Here is a 27,999-nt window from a genome sequence, read left to right on the forward strand (position 1 = left end):
CATTTTATTTTTATGAATTATTTACATTTTATTCTAACATTTAAAATATATATTAAAAAAAAAAAACATAACTTTAATTTGAAAAGTCAATCATTTGAAAGTAAATAAAAACTATTAAAAGGAATAGTGATTTGAGTAACACCCCTGGTGGAAATATTTTCTACCAATAGTCTAATTTAGTCTTACAGTGTTCTGAAAAACAATTCTAGAAGAAACAGTAAGTCTAAAAAAGTCTGAAACAGTTTGAAAAAGTTTGAAAAGATCGTAGGTTTTATCATATATATACATGATTTTATTTTATACTTCTCGTAAGAAATATAAAAACTTGCCAGGAAATTATTAGGTAGAGAGAGTTTTTCTGAATTATTTATTCGCTTTGAAGAGAAACCAGATAAGATATAGTTCATAATATATATAAACATGACGCCTCTGACCTGAAATACTTCATGTGCGAATAACCATACATTTAATATAAACTAATATTGAGTACATAAAGGACTATAATGCTCAAATTTTGACAAAAAAGTTAAGCGCAATTACATTTTCGAAATTATGGTTCTTAAAGTTCTCAATATTAGTTTATACTAGAGTGGTACCCACCCGCTTCGCTGGGTTTAAAAGTAAAGATTGATAAAGATTGCTCTCACTTATCCCTTTTCTATAACACTCGAAATAATGGTAAGGGTTGTTTTACGCAGGTAAAATATATGTATGGTTTTCTATTTTTTTAAATGTATAGATGGCCGTGAAATATTTTATATTGACTATTTTTACAGAAATCTGTAATTTATGACATTGTCAAATGACTACTTTTACTGAAATCTGTAATTTATGGTAATGTCAAATGTCAAATTAAATTAAATTTTTTTATTTTTTTCAAATATATCTTTATAAATTATAGTTCAGGTGTTATTCTGATGCTATATTGCTGTACAGATTCATTAAAAACCATTCGCTAGTTTAAGCGTGAAAGCGAAATTAAATATGTTATTCCTCGCACATGAGGTATGTTGAAGTCATGTATATATTTCAACAAATATTATTATCAATTAATTAAAATTATTTACTAATTTAATGAAAATATAAATAGAATTAATTGAATTTGTAATAGGATTTTGGTAGTACATACTAATAAATAGAATTTATATAAAATTAAAATTTGTTTATTTATTTTAAATTTTCTACTAGCATCGCTATTTGGAATCGACATATGTGGCGCTGTCTAGTGTTTAATAATTTAAATAAAACATTTTCATTAAGATTGGATTTGTCAGAAGTTAAATGACTTTGTATATATTATATGACTGTAGTTCATATATTTATGAAACAAATAAACAGTCACTCTGGTTTCTCTTCAGAGCGAATAACTACGTCAAAGAAACTCTAAATAATTTCCTGGCAAGTTTTTATATTTCTTAGAGAAGTATTTAATATGATAAAACCTAGAGGAATTAATTTTTCGAAAATCTGAAATGTTTTAAATTTTACTAATTAATTCTGAAAAGTCTTACTCTTACTTTAGCTTAAATATTCACGAAATTTCTGATTAATTCTGAAAAAATCTTCTAGAAAAGTCCAAAAACTCAAAATAAAAGTAAGTAAAAATGCAGTCTTCAAACTGATTAATAAGTTTACATAGATCTTTTCATACTTTTCAGAATGTTTCAGAAATTTTTAGACTTACTCAAATTCTTCTATTATTGTTTTTCAGAACACTACAAGGCTAAATTGGACTTTTGGCAGAAAATATTTCCACCAGGGATTATCCAAAAATTCCTGAGGAAATGAATCACCGATTCTCTTGATACAACACTATTTTCATTTAATTAATTGAATTCGCCCTTTAGTTGCATCTCCTGTCTTTAATTGACTTCAGGCGTATCTACATGGAATCTCTATTGTATTTATACTTTCCAGATATAATCATAAAGGAAATTTTAAAGATATATACATATTAAAGTTATTTAAGCACTTCTGAATGAGTTTTCATATGACTGTTAAGTATAAATTTCTGATTAAACATTTTTCCACATTTAGTACAAGAAAAAGGTTTTTCCCCTGTATGCGTTCGTAAATGCATTTTTAATTTATAAGGTTTAAAAAATGCTTTATTACAGTATGTGCAAATACAATTTCGTTCGCCTAAAATATTAAAACAATTTTTATACATCAATGTCATCAATTCGCGTCCATACTATTGTAATAATATAAACTTATTCGTAGGAAAGTGGGCAAGATCGTGTTTAATAATTATACCACAATTATTATTTTAGCAACGTTTCAATGTTTTTATTAGATCTTCATCAAGCATCTAAAATTAACAAAACACGTGCTAATTAGTATAAGAGCCCATAACAGAAAAAAGCACATAATTTATAACAAAAGGTCTGCCTGAAGTTAATTAACAAAAATTCTCAGACAGACAAATTTTGTCAAAGCAGGTGTTTTGGAAAAATTATTCTTTTTTTTTTTTTAAAAGTTATAAAAAATAACAATTAAGAAATTTTTACCAGTCTGGGAGTAGTAAGATGTTTTTGACATGTTTTTAGCCATTTTTATACCATGTTATGAAATATATAAAGGTATATAAAGTTTAGTCCCAATACTGTAACGCTTAAAAATATTGATGTTACGAACAAAATTTTGGTATAGGTGTTCATAGAATCACCTAATTAGTCCATTTCCCATTGTCTGTCTGTCCGTCTGTCATCACGATTACTCAAAAACGAAAAGAGATATCATCTAGTTAAAATTTTTATAGCGTGCTGAGGACGTAAAAAGTGAGGTCGCGTTCGTAAATGAGCAACATAGGTCAATTGGGTCTTATACAAAAGCTTAAACTTGCATTCACAAAAACGCTTGTATGCCAAGTCGTGATGTCATTCAAGACGCCATGATACTCGAATCGAAAACGATTATTTTCGAAGTAAATTTGAATTGGTTTTTAAAAATGCAAAATACATAATGCAAATAATTTTTTTTTTTATTAATACTATTTTGGTGTAAATCAGATTACCAATGTAACGTATAAACTAATTTTTTTAATTTAGGACAAAAGCTTTATTGATTTTAGATGTTTGATGATGAAGATCTAATAAAAAGTTGAAACGTTACTAAAATAATATAATTGTGGTAAAATTATTAAACACGACCTTATTCACTTTCCTACGACTAAAATGTTTTTTATACAATTTCATTCGATATAAAGTTGTAACTATATCCTAGCAGAATCATTTATTTCAAATATACACTACATAAAAACCGAGAAAGTAAATTTCGCGTAAATGTGGTGTATGTGTGCGTACAGTACTTATTTATCTAATAGAATTAATTCGACTAGAGTATTAATTTTACCTGTATGAATCTTCTGATGTTCACGTAAAGTGTCTTTTCTTTTAAACTGTTTGTTACAAATTTCACAAGAATAGGTTTTCCCATCTACATGCTGAATACGTCTATGATTTCCTAGTTGAGCTTTGCTTTTAAATTTATTTTTACAAACATCACATTCAAAATTTCTTACGTTAGAATGCTTTGCAGAATGTCTTTGTAACCCAGTACTACAATTAAACCTTGCATCTAAAAAAATATGATATTGTTGATTATAGTTTTTGGTTGTTCGTAAAGTTTAATCTTCAAGTATCCTGGTGGCAATATTTTCTGCCATTAGCCTAATTTAGTCTTGCAGTGTTCTGAAAAAACAATTCTAGAAGGATGAGTAAGTCTAAAAAATTCTAAAACACTCTGAAAACGTCTTAAAAGATCTATGTAAAATTTATTAAGACTAAATTTTTATAAGTTTTTGGACTCTACTAGAAGACTTTTTCAGAATTAATCAGACATTTTATGAAAATTTAGCTAAAGTAAGATTAAGACTTTTTCAGAATTAATAAGTTAAGAATTTCATAAGTTTCAGAATTAATGAGTTAAATCTAAAACATTGCAGACTTTCGAAAAAATAATAACTGTAGGTTTTATCATATTTAATAATTCTCGTAAGTAATATAAAAACTTATCAGCAGGAGGGTTATGAGTAAAAAAAATTCGTATTTTATACATTTTTATATTTTATTTACAGATTTATTTTGCTCTTGCTCCTTAGTTATTTAATATAAACGGTTGCTTGGTCATTTCTGGTTTACATACTGATGAGATATATTGAAAGGCGCCTGAAAGAATTTATAACATTAGATTACAATGAAAAACAATTTAAATACAAAGGCATACTTTTCAATCTTATTCTGTATATAGCAAAATCATTCACATTTCACATACATCATCATACATTACACTTTTAATTTTCCATTTTACTAATCTACGCTTACGGACTGCTGTGCTATATTTATTTATTTATTTATTTATTATAAACGGGCAGCTAACCCTTTACAAGTATAATTAGTATGTACATAAATAAAAATAATTAAAATATAAAATATAGAAATACAATAAATTTAGGAATAAAATAAATACAATAATTTTAAAAAAAATGATATAAATATCTACAATAAATACAATAAAAATTGTTATAAAATATAATTTAAAAGAACAAAAAAAATTTGTATATATAAAATAAAAGAAAGTGAAAACTTATACATTAAAGCAATGAATTTTAGTGCTATGGCTAAGAATTATTATTTTGTATACTTCTCTTAAATGTATATAAATTTTGCTGAAAAAAATCAATGGAATCACAGAAGTTATTGGCATTACGCATTATTCTATTAATTGGTTTGTGAAATAAATAATTACTTTTGGCAAATGGAATATTAAATAATTGATTTTTTCTTAAGTTCACATTAGGAACATTTAAATTAATTAAATTTAAGAGGTAGGAACTGTCTATTGTATTGTTAAGTAATTTATATAGAAATACCATATCAGCTGTATCTCGTCTTTTACTCAACAAATCAATTGAAAATCTACTGTACAACTCCTCATAATTATGGTCGTCAAATGTATAGCCAAGTCTGAAACCAATCATTCTCAAAAATTTTCTTTGTACGCTTTCAATTCTGTCGATGTAGCATTCATAGTGCGGGGACCAAACTAATGTACCATATTCTAAGATAGGACGAACTAATGCAAGATACAAGGTAAGTAAAACGTTCATGTCTGTAAAGTTAGAAGAAGTTCTAAAAATAAAGCCTAGCATTCGATGCGCCTTTTTACAGGTGGTATCGATATAATGAGCAAAGGAAAAATCATGACTCATAATTACACCTAGATCTCGCACCTTCTCATACCGAGCCAGTGTGTGACTATTAATTGTGTAGGGATTGAAAATTGGGGATTTGTTTTTATAATAACTAACGATGGAACATTTGGAGTAATTCAAATATAATTGATTAATTTCGCACCAGTTATCTAATTGATTAATGCAGTTTTGAAGAATTGCACAGTCATTATCAGAGGAAATAGGCAAAAATAATTTAAGATCGTCTGCGAATAACAGAAAGGAGCAACGTTGTAAGAATGGTTTGATATCGTTAATATATAACAAAAAAAGGAACGGTCCAAGATGTGAACCTTGGGGTATTCCTGAAGTTGCTAAATAGATAAAAGAAGAAGAAGAAGATTCCAAATTAACGAATTGCCGTCTTCCACTTAAATAACTGGATGTCCAGTCCAATAATGGGCCGGAGAAACCATAGGCTTGGAGTTTGGAAATAAGGATATTATGGTTTACTTTGTCAAACGCTTTACTAAAATCCGTGTAAATGACGTCCAATTGATTGCCTCTTTCAAATGCATTAAGAACTTCGTTTTGAAATATTAAGAGGTTTGTATTAGTTGAGCGTCCTTGAGTAAAACCATGCTGTTCCGAGATTATAATATTTTTGAAAAATGGAGTAATAAAATCCAACACGCAACTTTCAAAGATTTTCGCAATTGTAGATTGAATTGTGATTGGGCGATAGTTACGAACGTCAGATTTATTGCCAGATTTATAAAGTGGTACAACTCTACTTATTTTTAAGCAGTCAGGAAACACACCAGTTGCAAGAGAATAGTTGAAAAGGTATGTAAGAGGATTGACTAAGATTTCAGCAAGATTTCTTAGTAATAACAGAGGAGCGATATTATCAGGACCTGACTTCTTATTCACATCTAAAGAATTTAGCTTTTTATAAATAATTTCTGGAGATATATAGCATGAGTTAATATTAACAGATGATGGGTAACTGAAATTCGGATTTGTATTTGCTGCAGTTTCATAAACAGAAGAGAAATTAGCTGCGAACAAGTTGACTATACCTTGACGATCATCGGCAGTTACATTATCTAAATACATATGATTTGGTATTCCTCCTGATTTTTTGAGTTTATTAACAAAATTCCAAAAGTAACTTATATTTTGAGGAATAGATTGTTGTACTAAATCAATATAAGAGTTATGGTGTTGTTTTACCAATAATTTACAGGCTTTTCTAGCTTCAGTAAAGAGATCATAATAACGAATTGAATTGGTTTGTTTGTAAAGCTTATGGTATATTTTTTTATTTGAAATAGCTAATTTAAGTTCCCTAGAAAACCAATCAGGATAGGTCTTATTATAAAGTTTCTTAACAGGAGTGAATTGTCTTACGTTATCCATCAGGCAGTCATAGAAACTATCAAAAGCTGAATTCACTGATAAATCATCAAACACATCAGTCCAATCAATACTATTAATGGCTAGAGATAAATCATTATAATTACAATTTTTATAATCTAAAAGGTGGCAACTTTTATTCATTGTGGAAACATCGAAAGTTATATCTAAACTACATGAAATTGCAGGGTGGTAGCTATCCTCAACAAGCAAAGGTTCAGCTCGAGTAACAGATAAATCATCAGTAGATGAAAATAAGAGGTCAAGAGAATCATTAAAAGAGTTAGTTATAAAATTACGTTGATACAGATGAAAAAATGAAAAACTATCAACTATTACCTGAGAATTACAAGTATGATTGGGGATAGCTTCGTTTGACCATGATATGCCCGGCAAATTATAGTCACCTACAATTAATATTTGGCTGAATTTTGAATCATTTCTTAGAATTTCTTTAATAGATTCGCAATGCGAGGTATAAGAACCCAACCCTGACGATGGAGGAATGTATACAGCACCTAGGAGTATACTTTGTTTATTGCAGACAACTTTGATAAATAATTGTTCAACATTTTCATTTTTTGTGGTTAAACTGAACGAAATAAATTTCTTTTTAATAGCAATTAATACACCCCCGCCGCACTTTTTATGACTAGTTAATATATCACGATCTTTACGATATACATTGTAAAACTTAGAAAAATTAAATTCACTATCTAAAATAGAATTATTGAGATTAGTCTCGCTAGCTATTATCCCATCATAATCAGAAATAAGAATATTATTGCTAAATTGGGTAACTTTGGATCTCAGTCCTCTAACGTTTTGATAATAAACAGTAAGCTGCCCAGAAATTAGTTTTTTTGCTTCACAACTTGAGGAATTCCACGCACATATTTAATTGTTAAGTTCTTTTCACCTGAATCGATTCGGTTTTTTAAAAGGGTTCGAACTTTGTTTAGGTATGCTCTCTCTTGCGGAGTCCTATCCCGTGATGCACTGATTTTAAAATGAGGATTAGAGCTGGAATATATTTTGATATCACGTAGTAAAGTATGTACAAGAGACTCCGACGATAGGATCAATTTTAGTGGCCTCGTTTTATTTGTATCAGTTTTGCCGAGTCTGATTACTTTGAATTCTTCAATCGTTGTACTAGATGATGTTTCTTCTATTAATTTGCGCACCTTACTATTGTCATCAGCAATTCTATCAGCAACAGACGAAGATGATGATTCTTCAACATTATACAATATAATATTTTTGCCTCTTTTTGATCGATCATTTATCTCTGCAACTGCTGCTTCAATGATATCAATTTCGTCTGGAGTTTTTGATAAAACTTCTGCCATTTTGTCTAGTTTATTTTCCATTTGTAATATTGCGTTCTTAATTTGATCATTATCACTCTTGGATGACTTTACACAAAAATCACAGTGAAAGATAAGTTTATATGATACATAAATAAATTTCACAAGACAATTTTATCAGATATTCAGATTCAGTTATTAGCTGTACCAGTGTATACAAGTTACATTTCATTCAACAGACAACATACAATAGAATATACATTTTAGCATTATGTATAAGGTTGAAAGCCTTTGCATTTAAATTGTTTTTCATTGTAATCTTATGTTATATTTTCTTTCAGACGAATTTCAATATATCTCATCAGTATGTAAACCAGAAATGATCATACAGCAGTTTATATTAAATAACTAAAGAGCAAGAGCAAAATAAATAAATTTTTTTTACTCATAGCACTCCTCCTGACAATTTTTTACATTCCTTACGATAAGTATTAAATATGATAAAACCTACAGTTATTATTTTTTTCGAAAGTCTGAAATGTTTTAAATTTTACTCTGAATAATTCCGAAAAGGTCTTACTCTTTCTTTAGCTAAATTTTCATAAAATCTCTGATTAATTCTGAAAAAGCCTTCTACTAGAGTCCAAAAACTTTTTCAGAGTGTTTCAGAATTTTTTATACTTGCTCATTCTTCTAGAAATGTTTTTCAGAACACTGCAAGACTAAATTAGACTATTAGCAGAAAATATTTCCACCAAAGTAGAAAATAAATATTTACCACATTGAGTGCATTGATATGGTTTTTCTCCTGTATGCGTTCGTACATGAACAATATAATTATTACTATCAGCAAACGGTTTTCCACAATATGTACATAAATAACGTTTGTCGTGAGTCTAAAACGAATTAAAAGTATGTTACAAAACTTTACATACATATGTAGTCTAGTTAACAAGTTCAAATTGATGAAATATAGAAATAATCGTCGTAAAAATACGTGTGATCGCTTCTTAGATTCGGAATGATGTCTAGAAAAATGTAACAGATAATCCACTAAAACGGTGCACAAAAAGGGGTCGAAGTGGGAAGTTTTGGTGTAATTGTTTTGATTGGTTTATTCTATGTTTATTTGGGGTGCTGAACACGAATCTGAAATTGTCCAACAAAAAATTGCTCGGCAAATATGAGAAATCATCAAAAAAGCACTAAAAATCATGTCTTTTAGGGGTTTTCAAGCAAAGCAAGCAATTTATGCAAAAAGTGTTTATGTAGTAAAATAAAGAAAAGAAAATTTCCTATAATTTATGTCTCATAAAATTTTTTCGTACGTCGTATGGTTTCCACGCAATGATTATTAGTGTTTTTTTGATGATTTCTCACATTTTCCGAGCAAATTTTTGTTGGAAAACTTCAGATTCGCGTTCAACACCCAAAAAAAACATAGAATAAACCAATCAAAATAATTACACCAAAACTTTCCACTTCAAACTACCGTTTTATTGGGCTAGGAAGCGTTTTTCAAACAATAAAATTTTGCAAAAGCTATAAACAATTAAAGATAAAAAAAAAAATATATTTCGTTTTTCGCCAATATTTCATAAAATAATAATAATTAGAAAATTTTAAAAAGTAATTCTTAAAAAGGAGGAATTTTTCAATCAAAAATCTCCACTCCCGGAAGTGTATCTCCAATATTTATAATTTTAATTTAACGCTGAAAGTACGTCATTTTGAGATTGTTTTAATAGCGACATGAATGACTACATCACATTAAATAATTTGATTACTTTTTGTTTTTTGTTTACTTTTAATCATGCACACGATATTTATTTATCATGGTCTCCCGATAATAATTGATGTTTTTAATACAGGCGTATAAAACTAAATATTGACAAATATCTTGTCTAGTAATCTTAATTAAAGAAGAGAGGAACTGAATAAATCTGAATTTCTAAACGATTTTGGATTGTTTAATTCAGAGTTATTCAGTATGAATTAGATTAGTTCCTAAGACTTTTTCAGAGTTTCTAAGACTTTTTAAGAGTTTTTAAGACTTATTCTTTCTTCAAATATTGTTTCCACCAGAGTGGGCAGTAATTTGGAATATGATATATATCGAAAACCAACTTTCTCAGACGTCACGATCCCCAGTGATTCGCTACACCCACCAGACAAAAAGGACATCCTATCAGTCAATGGTATATAGGGCATTAAGCACACTATTGTCCACGGAGATTTTGAGATACTGGATGAAAAAAAATGAGAGAATAAGCATTTGAAACTTTAAAACTTTTTATGCTGCTAAAATATGCTCCGGCACATTTTTCTAGATATCATTCCGAATTCAACGACCATTATCATACGTATTTTTACGACCATTATTTTTTATATTTCACCAATTTGAACTTGTTAACTAGACAGCTGACATAAAATTAATAATATAATTACTCTCAAATGAAGTTTAAATGCTCGTACACTTTGACACGTTTTGCCACATACGTTACACTCAAACGTACTGTGTCCAAGTACATGAACTTTTAAAGTACTTTTACATCCAAAAACTATTTTACATATTTTACATCGAACTATTTCCGGTGAATGTCGTCTCACATCTCTAATCATCTCAAAAGTTTTATCACAATACATACATTTTACTATTTTCGAATGTGATAATTTATAATGTTTATAAAATTCTACTTTTAATTTAAATACTTTTTCACATTCTGTGCATTTATAATTTTGTACGGTACTGCTATTATTATCATTTAATTCTTTATTCGTATTTTTATTTAATTCTTCCTTCATCGAAATTAATTCACTTTTAATAGTTTCATCCCGAGAATCTTCATCTGAATTGTAAATATTCGAAGAACTATCTTCATTCTTAAAATCATCGTCTTTATCATTTGAACATTCTACTTTTATATTTGGTTGTACGCTTGCGATAATTTCTTTTAATAATTTTTCAGTTGATAAATATTGAATTTTAAATTTATAAGATTGTTCTAAATATTTTAAACATTCCAAGCACATATTTTTGGGTAATAAATCAACACTGGATATCTACGAAAATATACCAAAAAAAAAATCTGTAAGGATGTAACCTCAGCTTAACGCGCTAGCTTTGAGCGTCAAATTTTGGTTCCGCCTAGCAAAAAAAATAGAGTCATGTCCAGGTCAAATTTTAAAAACAAGTGACAAAAAAACTTTATTGGTAGCGAAATTCGTTATCTGTTATCTCGATATACATCCTCTTTTTTAATAAAACGAATGATAATGATAAATGAAAAACTATATATCCATAATGACTGCTGAATATAACTATCAATAGGTAATATTCATGAAATTTTATTACCGCATTTCCTAAGAAAATATGAAAATACCATACAAGTGATAACAAAATCAAAATCGGTCAAGAAATACGAATGATATAAGCATTTTAAACTATTAACTAGACTCATATTAGACAGAGAGATCGGACTTAGTATTTGACGTCATATACTATGTTTACCATAAGAACTTCATGTTAAATTCTGTTTTGCTAAAGATATGAACAAATCTATGATGGCTTTTAGCTTGGTGTTTTTATAGTTATTCGAAAAATAATTTTTGTCTACTCTTTGTTACATGAATGAGCTTTTATTAAAGCAATAGAAAAAAAATTCATGAATACCCTGGTGGAAAAAATATTTGAAGAATAAGAAATTCTGAAAGTCTTAGGAACTTTAAATTTCTCAACGTTTTCGAACTAGTCTAATTCAGAGTTATTCAGAGTTCTTAATACTTTTTTAAAGTTACTAAGACTTTTTCAGAGTTTCCTAAGACTTATTAAGACTTATTCCTTTTTCAAATATTTTTTCCACCAGGGTATTCCCTATTGTGGGTTTATCAGAGCCAAATAATAATTACTGTATTGTCAAATCAATCCTAAGAATCAAAGGCTACAGTAAGTCTAGCTTTTTACTATGTAACGCAGCTGAATTTTTTCCCAAGTGAAAGCACACTAAGTAGAGCACAACTTAAACTAACCACGTGACCCAATTTGACGTTCAAACTCTGCGTCAAGCTTCAGCATAAAAATACACCTTTACGTCATCCATTACTGTCTATCGTTTTCACTTTGTTGAATGTAAACAAAGTAAATTAGTTTATTTTTTAACTTACGTGTACTGAAGCACTTTCTTCTAACATTTCTCTGTATGTTTTTATTAAATTTGGAAGTAATGAATTTTCAAACATTGAAATCATATTTTCTTTTTTTTCCAAACAAATTCTACAAATAATTTCAAAATCTTGTAACCCAATGATTTTATTCTTTATCATCTTAACTAAATTGATGCGATTATTTACATCACAGATCAATTTCTTTATCAAAGTGTTTCTTCAATTAAATCATGTGAACTTAAAATAAAATAATAAAATAAAAATTATCTAAAATACTAATTTTATGAAATATTTCTTTTAATAAAAAATGTTTCTTCATATACTACATCGAAAATGATAGATATATGTATAAAGAAAATATATAGAAAATTTATTTTATTTTTTCGAATTATTTACACAAAATTTTATCACAAAATTCAAAATAAATCTAAATTTCAATACGTTCGAATGAAAAACTGTTGACGTGATTCACTCTATGTAAACTACAACTCCAAAAAAATGTAACACCAAATGTTGCAATGCTCAGCAGTGGTATACTTTCGTACTTTTGAACTATACATAATTTAAAATTTACTCAGGCACTTCAAAATGAGTTTTCATATGACTGTTAAGTACATGTTTCTGACCAAACTTTTTTCCACATTTACTACAAGTAAATGGTTTTTCTCCTGTATGAATTCGCAGATGCACTTTTAAATTATAACTTTTGCCAAATGCTTTGTTACAGTATGTACAAATATAATTTCGTTCATCTAAAATGACAAATTTTGTATAGAATTCTTTCCAAAAAACCAAAAAACAAAACTATATTATTTTTCTATATTTAATAATTGGATTTTAATACTAAGAAAGACTCTATCTAGCGATAGAAAAATGAACTATAGTTTGCAACGCCCATAGATAAATACGGAGCTCGATTTAGCTATTTAGCCGCTCCAGGCAAAAATAATATTTGCCGCCCTTTCACTTATACCATATACAGAGTGTCAAGTATAAGTTGACATATGCTTGAAACTCGATAAATAAATTTTATCGAAGAAAATGCTTTAAACGAAAAGATCACGTTTAATGCCTGCGTAAGATGTGCGCCTATACACTCAATATTTTTCGCTTGAAGCTTTTTTATGATAAAAGTTTTTGTTGAGTTTCAAGCATATTTCAATTTAAAATAAACATCCTGTATACAGAGTATATGTATTATATGTACAGTTTCGCTTAAATACATAGATTCCAATGATGTTTTTAAGTGTTTTACTTTATAAATTAAAAATAATTTTTCCATATAATTCCAGTTTTCGGAATAGCCCGATTTTTATTTAGTTCTAATTATCGAGATTACTGTATATCAAATTTAGGAATTTGTCGCCTCACATTTTTGCCGCTCCGGGCGGTTGCCCGGCTCGCCCTCTCCCCTCTGTATCGGGCCATAAAACATACGTACATACCATACACGTATAAAAGAGTACAGCACATTAAAATTTATAATAACTTTTACTTTTTGAATCAATGAAAAAATCGGTTGAGTTGTTTAAGTATGGTTTACATTTTTTTTACTCGTGGCGCTCATATCTTAGCGTTAAAATCTAATATTAAGGTAATTTAGCAGTCGAAGTCACACCATTTTAATCAAATCAGCAATAATTTTTCTTTTCAATCTATATATATATAGGAGACTTTCTATAGATATAGATAGTCACTCATCACGATATCTCTGGAACTATAAGACCTAGAGACTTGAAATTTGGCAGGAATATTCCTTTTGCCAAGTAGAGGTCAGCTAAGAAGGGATTTTACGAAATTCCACCCACAAGGGGGGTTGCGGGGGTGTTCATGAATAAAAAATTCATATTTTTCAATTATGATTTTTAATAGTTCAAAACTTGGTCAGAATGTTTTAAATTACATTTAGAAATTTTTTTAACCTTCGGAGGGTAGAAAGGTGTAGCGAGTAAGTGGGAAGGAAATATCGAATATTTACAAATATACCTAAGTGGGGTATCAAATAAAAGAGCATGACGTGTACATTACAAAACTGTTATCCAACGCAAGGAAATGTGGAGGGAGGGGTGCAAGTGGGGATGTTGCCCAGCAAAGCGGGTATATTTTACGCCACGCAAAGCGGGCGGGTAACAGCTAGTATATTATATAATTTTTTCAAATTATGTGTTTATTATTTATAATAGTAATTTTTAAGTAAAAACCTAATAGCAATTTTTAAAGAATTTAAAAAAAAAAGTTCATTCTTAATAATTCTTAATATTTCGACTTAGCGAAAAAATTGCTTAGAATATTTTTTTATACCCATAGACCGATTTTTATGACAAAAATTGCATTTTTAATTTTAACATTATTTTGGTCCACACACATAAGTTTATTGAAATATTTGATTACATAACAATATTAAATTATCAATTTGTCCAGTTTTTATATTTCATAGCACACTCTAGTTTTAAAAATAAAACTTGTAAAGTCTTTGCTAAGTCAAAAAATTAAGAATCGGTCCTATTTGTCAATTTGTAGTAGACTGAGTTTAAAGTTCAGATTTCGGTTAGATATATTAAAAAATGTAACCCATCACTCTGTTTGTACGTGCAAAATTTCAAATCGATATTCTTATAAATAACGAAAATATGAGGGTGTTTTCATTTTAAATGCGACACACTGTCTATCTCCCTAAATATGTCTTTTGATACAAAAACAAAGACAAATGCCAAGTTCAAAAATGTATATACCTTATATTTTAACATACCACTAGAGAGAGGAGTAAAAATTTGTATCTATGCTATATTAACTCTGAATAACTTTTCTGGAAGAATCCGAAATTTGGAAATTACTCTGACTTATACGTCAAATTAAAAGTTGTTCCGAGTTTATAAGACTTTTTCAAACTTTTTAAGAAAAAGTAAAAATTTGAGAACTCTCATTCGGACTTATTTTTCAGTTTTCACAGAGAAATTTTTCTACAAGAGAACTATGTATGATATTTTGAATAAATTTTTTCTAAATAGTTGTTAACTATGACCTTCGATACAGCTATATTACCTTAATTTTAGGATTTTTTAGGGTTCTATATCTTCCTTAACACTTTATCAGTGTTAGTAAATGTTTAAAGATGAAGTTCACGCGCGGCTAATGACCAAAAATAAACAAATAACCGAAAATTAATTTTTTCGTTTGTAAAAATATTTAAAAATCTTTAAATAAAAAATTTTAAAGCGAGACACAAAAAACTTACTTCTCATTAGGTATTATATTACCATTCGCAAACTTACAGAAAATAGAATAAGAATAATTCGCAAGCGTTAAGTAGTAAAACATTATATTAATATTACCTTTATGAATGACTTGGTGACGACGTAAATTTTTTTTTGTTTTAAATTTTTTATCACAAATATCACAAGAATAATCTTCTCCTTCTGCATGCGTAAGTTCATGCTTTTTTAAGTCCTCTTTACGTTTATATTTATTTTTACATATTCCACATTCAAAATTTTTTTCATCCGAGTGCGTTATGTAATGTTGTCGTAAGCGGTAACTATCCTTAAATTTGGAATCTAAGAATAAAATATAAATTGATTGATAAAAATTTTTAATTTTCTGCACTTTTACTGCTTAAGGTATATTGCGAATTATAGTCTCGCCACCTGTGAGTGAATTAAACAAGTTTTCATAAATCTTAGTCGGTAATGTACGTTAGTAAAGTACACGCAGCCTTTGCGCCATCTCATAGCTTACTTTTTAAATAATGGTTCATATGGCGTAGTAATGAAGAAAATTAATAAGTGGCTTCCAGGAAGTCCTATTAGACATTTTCCGTATAAAGAGTATTTCGAAAGTACAAAACTTCTGATCCGTTCAATTCAAAATTTCGCAATTGATCAAAACACCATCTTTAATAAAATCTAAAAAGTTCTCATCGATCCGAGATGTGGAAACAAATTTACGCGGGGTCAAAGGTCACTAACACGGACTTTTCGCGATTTTTAGCGAAACGGTTGGCATATAATCCATGGCTTACATTAAAAATTTAATAATGTTTTCTAACAAATTTAAAGCAGTAATTATGTTAATTTACATATAAAAATATTATTTTAATAATAAAAACACAATTTTTATTTGCTTAATTCCACTTTTTAATTATTTATTTGTTGAAAAATAATTGTTGACGATCGTTTCATCTTCTTATTAAGACATTATCAAAACAATAATAAATAAATAATTAAAAAGTGGAATTAAACAAATGAAAATTGTGTTTTTATTATTACCCTGGTGGAAAAAATATTTGAAGAAGGAATAAGAAATTCTGAAGAAGTCTTAGGAACTTTGAATTTCTCAACGTTTTCGGACTAGTCTAATTCAGAGTTATTCAGAGTTCTTAATACTTTTTTAAAGTTTCTAAGACTTTTTCAGAGTTTCCTAAGACTTATTATTTTTTCAAATATTTTTTCCACCAGGGTAATCATTATGGAATTCCACAAATTAAGGCTCAATACAATTAATAAATAAAAAAATATTATTAATACAATTTCGTATAATTTTTACTGGGCATTGGCTATATCATTTACATATAAACAATTGAAATTTAGCCATAACAGCCACCTTTACGACAAAATTATCCACTGCAAGCGCTGGCCTCGATTTGATTGTCCCTACCATGACTACACACCTAACGGATATATTTAAGTACAAATTGTTTATATGTAAGTTAAACTGACCGATATACAAATATTTTTACTTGTATTACAACTTCAGTGATGTATATACGTAACTTATACATATTTAACGATTACAACTCTTCCAACTTTGTTGATTCGTTATATCTCAAAAACGGTGGCTCTCAGGAAAAAAAAGTTTTGAGATAGTAGTGTATATAATTATCTGATTTACAATTTTTGCCTGAGTTAATTCTATGATAAAACTTATCGTTTTACTGAAAATCACGAAAAAACCGTTTTTGTAATCTTTATCGCCCCCCCCCCCCCGTAAATTTTTTTCCCCACATCTCGAATCGATGAGAATTTTTTAGTGCAATATACCTTAAAGTCAAAAGAAATTAATTACCACATTGAGTACAGTGATATGGTTTTTCTCCTGTATGAATTCGTACATGAACAATATAATTCGTACCATCAGCAAATGCTCTTCCACAATACGTGCATAAATAACGTTTGTCTCCATGAGTCTAAAACAATTTAAAATTATAAGTATATGCTTTGTAGTCTACCGTACAGAGAGGAGGTAAAGTTTTGTGATTAACATTCTTAGGAAACTTCGTGAGTAGCTTCAATTTAGTGTAACCTATAACGTTTATAACCTATAATCTATAAACTTTGAAATTGAGGCGTTTTCAATGTGGAAGACGGGAAACATGTCATTTAAACGACCTATTGAAAAAATATCCATTTGCGTTTTTCTTGAATGTAAGATAAATGAATATAATAAGAGAGAATAATAGTGGCCTACAAAAATATTGAGCCGTTTGGCGTGACCTCCACCTCCACCCCCAACGTGTCGGAAAAAGAAAAATTTATCGACTACCGGCAAATTTTTACAGACCTCTCAGACTTTAAACATGTCAGTTGAACGACTATGTTTTATTACGAACACATCTCGTTTATTTTTTGCACTTCAAATAAAACGTAGAATGCAATAAAATATGTGGCTTACAACATAATTGGGCCATATAAGAAAAATATATAATACAAATTTTTATTTCACGAAATATAAATTTAATGATCTTACTGACCTACAAATTTCATGAATCGCTTTCTCAGACCCAGGCCTTAAACATGTCAATTTAACGACTATATGTTTTATTATGAACACTTGTAGGCCGAGCTGTTTTATGAGCAAAAAATGTAGTGGCCTACAATCTAAGACAAGCATATATTAAAAGAAAATTATTTAGTTTTAATTTTACTGAATAATATTTAAAAGAAATCGTCAAGTCGAACATCCTAGTTTTATTGTTCAAATGGCTACCCACATACATGTATTGCAGTAGATAATTTCGGAGCCCAAATAATCAATATCTATCTATCAACATTACCGAATAAGCCGCGATAAAAAATTTTTATTTTTTATTTTTTGTAGGCTACGACATAGGGGTTAATATATTTGTAGCCACTAATTTTTTTTTTTTCATAAAACAGCTCAACTTTCATGTATTTTTCGTGGCCTACAAGTATTGATAATAAAGCATATAGTCGTTAAACTGACATGTTTAACGGGTAGGTCTGAGAAAACGGCTCATGAAATCTGTAAGCCAGTATAAGCATTCAATTTTACTAATATTTATTAAATACTTCTGTAAAAATTAGCCGGTTGTTGATAAATTTTTATATCCTCGTTTTTCCGACATGATGGGGGTGGAGGTCACGCCAAATGGCCCAATATTTTTGTAGGCCACTATTATTCTCTCTTATTATATTCATTTATCTTACATTCAAGAAAAAAACAAATTGTTGTTCATATTTTTTCAATAGGTCGTTTAAATGACATGTTTCCCGTTTTCCACATTGAAAACGTCCCAATTTCAAAGTTTGCGTAAATATAAACGTTGTAGGTTAAACTGAAATGAAGCCACTCACGAAGTTTCGTAAGAGTGTTAATCACGAAACTAGATCTCGTCTCTGTACTGTAGACTATTGATTTTTTCCGTTACAATTATAGCCATAATTAATATATTCTTACCCTTCGATGACGTTTACAATGAGGTGCAGTTTGAAATTTCTTGCCACATATGTCACACGTCGTAACGTGCTCAAATACATGATCCTTCAAAGTACCCTTACATTCACAAATTTCCTGACAGATTTCACAACGAACTATCTCTGGAGAATGATTTTTCATATTTCTAAAGGAGTCAAAGCTTTTATCACAGAATATACATTTTAGTATTTTCGAATGAATCAATTGATGTTTATAAAGTTTTGCTTTTAATTGAAATTCTTTTCCACATTCGGCACATTTATATTTTTGTTTTAGTTCTCTATTTGTAGGTTTGTTTGGTTCTTGCTTAATCGAAATGAATTCTTTTTTGATAGTTTCATTTTGAGTAGTCTCAAAATCTGAATTATGAAAATTAAAAGAACTGTCTTCATTTTTAAAATCATCATCTTCATCAATTGAAACTTCTACTTTTATATTTGGTTGTGCGTTTGTGATAATTTCCTCTAAAAATTTTTCAGTTGATAAATATTGGATTTTGAATTTATAAGATTGTTTCAAACATTTTAAACATTCGAAGCATAAATTTTTGGGTAGTAAATCATCATTGGATATCTATGGAATTATACAAAACAATATTATGTTAAATTTGAAAAACGAATTCTGACGTCATCCAGTACTATTTTTATAATCGTTTTAATTTTTATACAATGTAAACAAACTAATTTGGTATACCGATTTGTAACTTACATGTACTGAAGCACATTCTTCTAGCATTTCTCTGTAGGTTTTTATTAAATTTGGAAGTAATGTAGTTTCAAACATTGAAATCATGTCTTTTTTTTTATCTAAACAAATTCTACAAACGGTTTCAAAATCACTCAGCTCAATGACTTTATTCTCCGGCATTGTAATTAAATTTGAGCTACTAAAAGCATCACAAATCTTTAGATTTAAAAACTTTCACCTTGATTGCATATAATCTAAGACATTCCTTAAAATTTATAAAACATTTTCGTAATTAAATCAATTTTCAAATGTTTCCATTCGTACTACTCTCATTTTTGTTCAAGACAAAACTAGGACAACATTAAATTTCGACGCTTAATAACATGCATTGAGCTCAAACCTAAAATCATTCAACTAAATTACTTTATTCCCCACAGAAACTAAATTGGTGCAATTAGGTATTAAAAACATTACAGATTAACAATTTCCATTGTGGTTCTTACTAATAAAAAATGTATCCCCAAATAACTTCTATTCATTTATCACTAACTCGATGCAAATTCGTGTACTCGAAACAGAAATGGTTTAGGGTCTCTGTCTCTGGTTATGATGGTCTCTAGTCATGTGGCAAAACTTCAATATACATTAGAAAAATAATAATTTAAATAAAAAATACTTATTATTTTTCTAATGTATATTGAAGTTTTGCCACATGACTAGAGACCATCATGACTATATTTGTTTGTATATGGAAAAAATGTATAATGTAATGTTTTTGATAGATTGCCTATTGAAGTCTATGAAATTATGATTGAAACATAGATTTTGCAATTATTAATCAAAACCCCGACATACTTTCAAAAACTAAAACCCCGACGACTAAAAGTATGAAAACAAGAAAATACCCTATATATATATCCCCGCCGGGGTTTAATTTTTTGAAAGTTTGTTGAGGTTTTGATTAATAATTATCAAATCTATCAATCTATCAAACACATTACATTTTGTTTAAATATATCGCCTTCAAGACGCATAATATTTAAATAGATATATGTAGCTTGATTTATAAAATTATTATTAATTAGCTAGACCGGTTTCGATTGCTTTGGCAATCCTCTACAGTATACCTACCATTACTTCAACTAGAGTACTAAAAAAGTTCGTTATACATTACCTCAAACGAGCTAGACCATTTTTTCCATATACAAACAATTCCAAGTTAAAAATCGAGCTTTCTCGAAACAAAAATCAATGCTGAAAGGTCTAAACTGTACGTCAATGAGGTTTTGGATGTTAAAAAGGTCGAAGCATATAATAAAAATGATTTTATATTAGCACCAAAATACATGTAATTGCTATGGCAGCTCTCCATATGTTTGCACTAAAATGGCGGCCGAGTGTACTCCTCTTTATAGTACCTTACTTTAACCTAATTAAGGATATCCCAAATAAGTAAAGACACAGATCTTCTATCTTTGTCCAAAAGTGCTGTTTAATAAATGTAAAATAAATTAGATTTTCCTTAATTGAATAGTTTTTGACAACTGTCCGAAACAAAAGCAAATCGATGAAAAGGTTTTTTTTTTTTTTAAATTTTTCAAAAAAATTTTCAAAAAATTTTAAAAAAAATTCTGTTTCTTGACGTTTTGACCTGTCAAAAATTACAAAAAATAATTAATTGACATAAAATAATAATATTTTTCAATTATTGTTATTTTGTTTCTATGGTGTTAAAAATATATTTTGATAAAAAAAACTGCTATTTAAGTTAAATAAATTAAATGAAATTTTTTAATAAAAATGACTTGGCCAAATGCAAAAACTTTGGTAAACTAAAAAACAGCTGTTTTTATCGGAGAAGAGGGTTGATATATTTTTTTTTTTTGTATAATGGCACTGAAATCTTAATTGTGAAACCTACTTTCTACTTTTGTTTTAATTTGGTGAAATGTAAGCGAAGTAAATTTTGTATTTATAACTTACCTGCACCGTACAAGTACAATTTTCTAACATTTCTTTATAAGTTTTTAATAAATTTGGAAGTATTGCATTTTATTTGAACATTGAAATCATATTTTCATTTATATTCAAACAAATTCTACAGACAGTTTCAAAATCATGCAACCAATGACTTTATTCTTCATATTTATGACTAAATTTGCATTACTATGAATGTAAAAAAATCCTTTAAATATATAAAAGTATAAATTTTGAAAAAGTCCCGCTTTTAAAAATTGTTTTGTAAAGGCTTGTCCTTGTATATCAAAAAGATACGTTCCTAGGTAATGGGTTTTATCCAGGAGGCTCGGGTTCGATCCCAGATATCGGAAACAATTATGTAAGAAGTCCGCCAATATCGAGAGGAGGCAATTTAGTAAATTAATAAAAATAGATATTAATTAATTGTAAAACATATTTTACTTTTCTAAATTATTTACATTTTATAAGACGGTTAAAAACAAAATATATCGCTCTCTTATAAAATTAAGAGTATCACTTTGTGTTAGAGTCTAAACCGTACTTTAAAACTCAAAAAAAAAATATATATAAATATTTTACAATTATTCAGGCACTTCAAAATGAGTCTTCATGTGACTATTAAGTACATGTTTCTGGATGAACGTTTTTCCACATTTACTACACGTAAATGGTTTTTCTCCTGTATGAATGCGTAGATGCATTTTTAGATTATAACTTTTATAAAATGCTTTGTTACAGTATGTACAAATATAATTTCGTTCACCTAAAATGATAAATTTTTTATTTCTAATATAATCCGCAATGAGATAACGCCTATTAATACCTGTATGAACAAATTGATGACCACGCAAAGATTTTCTTGTCTTAAATTTTTTACTACAAATATCACAAGTATAATTTTCTCCTTCTGCATGTGTAAGTTCATGTCTTTTTAAGTCCTCTTTACGTTTAAATTTATTTTTACAAATATCACATTCAAATTTTCTTTCATCTGAATGTTTTGCAGAATGTTGTTGTAAGCTAGTACTATCCTTAAATTTCGAATCTAAAAATAGAATACAAATTAATGGATTGTAATCAGTGGCGGATTTAAAGGGGGTGGTTAAAAACCTCAAGAATCTAAAAGGGGAAGATGATAAAAGACACACACTTTTCAAATTTCGCGCGTAATTTGACGAAAATACAGCACGCACTGGACGCCATATTACTCTGTAGTTATGACATCAGTTGGCTGTGTAAACAATTGTTTATAATTTAAATGTTAATATTTCATGGTACTAAAAAATTGAAAACTTTGAATTGAGTGGAGAATTTACGTTGGGGGTGGCATTAAATATTCCCTCTCTCTTAGGGATTATTAATATGTCATTTTATATCAGTCATATAATATAAACAATTCATTTAACTTCTGCCAAAACCATGGATCTCTTCATGAAAATGTTTTAGTTATATTATCAAACACTAGACAGCGCCACATATGTCGAATCCAAATAGCGGTATTAGTAGAAAATTTAAAATAAATGAAAAAGTTTTAATTTTGTATAAATTCTATTTATATTTTCATTAAATTAATAAATAATTTTAATAGATAACTTGCATTGATTTTTTTATTAATTATCAATAATAAATAGTTATATTTTTGAATAAAAAAACGGCAGTGACGTATTTACACTTGTTGAGCCAGTTAGCCAATCGGAACCACTCTAAATTCACATGTTCCGCTTGTTTCTATGGTAAATTACGTTATAATATATTGAAAGCAAGTTTAGAAACAAACCATTGATCATTCTGTATGTTATTATATCATTTCTCCGTGCGGTGGCGTTGCTAAAAACGATGTGTTGGCGTCTCTGGTGTTTGAATTTATAGTTTAGAAAAAAAATTTTCAATTGTAAAATTACATGAAAAACAATTAAAAATTTTTTTCTTCGTAATTTTTAGTAAAATTTAAAAAAAATTAAAAAACATGCAAGTTCTCTATTAATTGATAATAATATTTGTTGAAATAAAAATTAATTATTAATAAATAAATTAATTATTGAGTATTAATTAATAAATTAAGTTATTGGCCAGTGGTTTGGATTCAATACTGGTGGCGTTGCTATGTATCAATTTTGGGAACTAACTTGTACATCAATAAGAAAACATATGTTCCTTATGTATTTTATGTCGAGTTAACAGACTTGTATATATATATGAGTGTGTTTTGTATATCTAAAAACAAAGGGAAGATGATAAAATACCGGTTTCGCGCCTGATTGTAGTTTTCGGTTTTTTGCTAAATTCAATTAAAGTTAAAAATAAATATTTACCACATTGAGTGCATTGATATGGTTTTTCTCCTGTATGAGTTCGTACATGAATAATATAATTCGTACCATCTGCAAATGCTTTCCCACAATATGTACATAAATAACGTTTATCTCCATGAATCTGAAAGGAGTTACAATTTGTAAGTATAATTGTTAGGGACCCGTACCCCTTATATTGCCTTATGTATTTCATTTACTAACCCTTCGATGGCGTTTACAATGTCGAACACTTTGAAATCCCTTTCCACATATGTCACACGTAGCGTGCTCACGTACATGTTCTCGTAGAGTAGTTTTGCATCCACAAACTTGTTGACATATTTTACAGCGAACTATTTCCGGTGAATGAAATTTGACGTCTCGAATCATTTCAAAAGTTTTATCACAATACATACATTTCACTATTTTTGAATGAACCAATTTTTGATGTTTATAAAATTCTACTTTAAACTTAAATCCTAAATCACATTCTTCACACCTAAACTTTTCTACCGTACTGTAGTCGTTTGAATTATTTTCGTTTGTTTCTATATTTGTATCTTTTAATTCTTCTTTAAGAGAAACAAATTCTCTTTTTACCGTTTCACTTTGAAAAGTTTCATCTGAATTATAAAAATTAAAAGAGTTATCTTCATTTTTAAAATCATCATCTTCGTCATTTGAATTTTCAACTTTTATGTTTGTTTGTGCATTTGCAACAATTTGCTCTAATAATTTTTCAGTTGATAAATATTGAAGTTTGAATTTGTAACATTGTTCCAAATATTTTATACATTCAGAACAAATATTTTTGGGCAATGAATCATCTGTTAATATCTACAAAACAATTTAAATGTTTAAGATTTTTATTAATTTTAAGTGTTCTATTATTTCTAAAAAATAATGCTAATAGAGAGAATGCAACAGTTTCATTTATTTCGTCATATGATACTAAACTATTGTTATTTCCGTTTTAATCTTGTAAAATATAAACAAAGTAAGTTTATTTATTTGAAACATACATGAACTGAAGCACATTCTTCTATCATTTCTTTGTATGTTTTTATTAAATTTGGAAGCAAGGATTTTTTAAATATCGAAGTCATCATTTCTTTTTTATTTAAACAAATTCTGCAAACATTTTCAAAATCATTCAATTTAAGCACTTTATCTTCCGCCATTATAAATAATTTTTTCTCACTATTTACTTAATTCTTCAAAATTATTTTGATTAAAGATTATTCTTAAAACTGATTTGAATCAGTATATTTTAAATAACAAATCCTGATTTATGATTTAAATTATATTTGGAGAAAGATACATTTTAAACGAAATTTTTACAGCAGTCCATAGACATTCAATATTTTTACGCCTGTGTTCAACTACCACTATTCAGCGTATTTTAAAGTGGCTTCTAGACTGTCAGTAATATTGCGCAATATAATTAACACGCTTTCTATCTGCTTTTTTTTTTTAAATAAATAGTAGAGATTTAATATATTAGCTCTGTTTGTAATAAAAACTACCAACATTTGTTTAAAATTTTTCATTAATCAAATAGATTTAGCAGAAATTGATTGTAAAAAGAAGAATTTCGGATTCAAATTCTACCTACTCTACCTAACATCGACAAAATATTTCAAATAAAAAATATTAGTTTATAATATACTCTCTTAGCAGTTACGAATACGAGTTGACTTCAAAGTGACTCCTAAGTTGAATTTATGTTTTTTTTTTTAAAGTATCTTACTTCAAAGACAAACAACTTTTCCTCGAAGCATTTTTCCGTACCTAACTTACCCTATTAATTTTTAACTAAAGAGAACTATTGAAACATACGACATTGAGTATTTCAAAGATGGTTGAAATGATTTATGGCGAAATCTGAAAAAGTAGGTAATCTTTTACTTTCAGTTTATATTTGAAAAAATATTAATCAGTTAATTTAAAAGTTTCGCTGAAAAGAAATTTGTGGGGATAAAATTACATAATACCAAATGTTTTCCAATAAATATTTGTTTTAATTTTCGCAATATTATAGATCTTAGCTTCTCACAGAATACTTAATTTTGAATATTCGTTATTAAGCTATAATAGTCTAGTTGACAGTTCCGGGAGCGTTTTTCAGCACATAAAAATTGCAAAAATTAATTAATTTAAACCCCTTATAGTTGGAAATTTATTTTCAAGTTATTTTTTTAACAAGCCAGATAATTGTTTATGAATAAAATTTTCGAATTCATTTTTACTTAAAAAAAAAAAAAAATGTTTAAATAATTGGCGTAAAATTTTTTTGGTTTTGTGGATTACTTCTTATATGTATATATTTACTTAATAAAAAATGTTTAACTTGTTGAAAAATTGACTTTAAGATAAATCCAACGATAATAAATTCTTTAAAGTATTCAGAATCGATCATACATTTTTTCAAATTTTTAAATTAATATTTAATCACCTACAAAAAATTATTTAGTGTGAGATACTCATTTTTAACGATATTACAACAATCTAAAAATAACGCAAAAAGACGTATTTCAGCGTTAAATTAAAATTATAAATAATCGAGATAAACTTGCTGTGGAAGTTTTTTATTGAAAATTTCCTCCTCTTTAAGAATTTTTTTTTAATTTGTTGATTAATATTTTATGAAATATTGGTAAAACACGAAATACCTTGTTTTTCATCTGTAATTGTGAATAACTATTGCAAAGCAAATTTTTTATATGCTGAAAAACGCTTCCAGCACATTTTTCTAGACTTCATTCCGAATCCAACTAGCTGCACACGTATTTTTACGACCAGTATTTCTATATTTCACCAATTTGAACTTCTTGACTAGACTAATAACATCAAAATTTCATTTTTGTCTTGCAATCTCAAATCTGACTTATTTTTTAAAATATTATTAATCTGTGAGAATCAAAAAATAATTGTTTGAATTCTTATTTTGATAAATAACAACTTAAATAAAAAGTCTTCTCTCTGTTTAAATTTTAAACTAATTTCTATACTTAAAAAAATGAACTTCCGTGTTACGTCGTAAATCCAAGAACCGGAACCTGTAAAATAGTCATATGATGTTGGCCATGTCGTTTTATATGTTTCACTAAACCTCCTTTTGTGATAAATGTCTTCGGACAATCTTCACATTTAAACGGCCTCTCACCGGTGTGTGACCGCACATGTTCCACCAATCCGTCATGGCGATTAAATGTTTTCTCACAATATTCACACTTAAAAGGTCTAATTCCCGTATGGGTACGCACATGTGTAGTATACGTACTCTGATACGTAAATGATTTCTCACAAAATTTACATTTAAATGGTTTTTCCCCCGTATGTGTACGCTCGTGTGTTATTAAACCATCTTGTCGTTTGAATGTTTTATCACATAATTCACACTTAAACGGTCGTATATCTTGGTGGGATTTTAAATGAGTACCTAAAGCGCTTTGAAATGGAAAAGATTTATCACATATATCACATTTATACGGCCTTTCTCCTGTATGGGTACGTTCATGGGCGATTAAATGATTTGGTTGAGTGTAAGTTTTCTCACACGCGTAACACTTGTATGGCCTTATTTCCGTATGTACTTTGTTATGCGTTATTAAATGAGCCTGCTGGACAAAAGTTTTATCACACACATTACACTTAAAAGGCCGTTCCCCAGTATGAGTACGTTCATGAGCATTTAAATTATTCTGTTGAATAAATGCTTTGTTGCAATATTTACATTTGAATGGTTTCTCGCCGGAATGAGTCCGTTCGTGTGCTGTTAAATTATTTTGTTGCGTAAAAGTCTTGTTACACACAGTACACTTAAAAGGACGTTCTGTCGTATGGGTTTTTTCATGTTTTTTTAATCTGCTTAAATTAGGGAATTTTTTGTAACAAATGTTACAAACAAGTTGAAATGCTGCGTTTGATGTAGCTTGTTCAGAATCTTGATCGTCGGAATCTGATCTCTCTTCTTTTATGATCACTTCGGCTTCGATACTTGGTTCCTCATCTTCGTATTGCTCGAAATCTTCATTTTGTTCATCTGTATCCGGTGTATCTGATCGTTCTTCTTTTATAATTACTTCACATCCATTTTCTGTTATTTCATTTTCAAATTCTTCATTAATTGGTTCAATTTTTACAGGACAATTGATCGTCTCAAATTGTGGGTTATATTCAGACATTTTTTGTTGTGAATTTTTTTGAAATAGAATAAAGATAAATATTTAGGTTTGTTCTATGTACAACTTTTAATGATAAA

General features: G+C 28.3%; 2 protein-coding genes across 2 annotated transcripts; both read right to left on the reverse strand.

Annotated features, from left to right (window-relative positions):
• Positions 1-1,641: 1,641 nt before the first annotated feature.
• On the reverse strand, positions 1,642-10,548 carry LOC123291783 (oocyte zinc finger protein XlCOF15-like). Its single transcript, XM_044872202.1, has 4 exons — positions 10,351-10,548; positions 8,681-8,798; positions 3,355-3,579; positions 1,642-2,142 (listed from the first exon to the last, which is right to left on the reverse strand). Exons 1-4 carry the CDS (start codon positions 10,546-10,548, stop codon positions 1,961-1,963), a joined length of 723 nt encoding a protein of 240 aa, XP_044728137.1. The 3' UTR covers positions 1,642-1,960.
• A 1,985-nt stretch (positions 10,549-12,533) lies between these two features.
• LOC123293103 (zinc finger protein 569-like) lies at positions 12,534-27,997 on the reverse strand. The gene is made up of 9 exons (XM_044873818.1): positions 26,771-27,997; positions 23,757-23,877; positions 22,268-22,489; positions 21,448-21,479; positions 19,486-19,695; positions 18,760-19,350; positions 17,128-17,248; positions 15,399-15,620; positions 12,534-12,818 (listed from the first exon to the last, which is right to left on the reverse strand). The coding sequence occupies exons 1-9, from the start codon at positions 27,920-27,922 to the stop codon at positions 12,637-12,639; spliced, it is 2,853 nt and encodes a 950-aa protein (XP_044729753.1). The 5' UTR covers positions 27,923-27,997; the 3' UTR covers positions 12,534-12,636.
• Positions 27,998-27,999: the final 2 nt, after the last annotated feature.

The sequence above is a fragment of the Chrysoperla carnea genome, chromosome 2, assembly GCF_905475395.1.
Source record: "Chrysoperla carnea chromosome 2, inChrCarn1.1, whole genome shotgun sequence".
Taxonomy (NCBI): Eukaryota; Metazoa; Arthropoda; class Insecta; order Neuroptera; family Chrysopidae; genus Chrysoperla; species Chrysoperla carnea.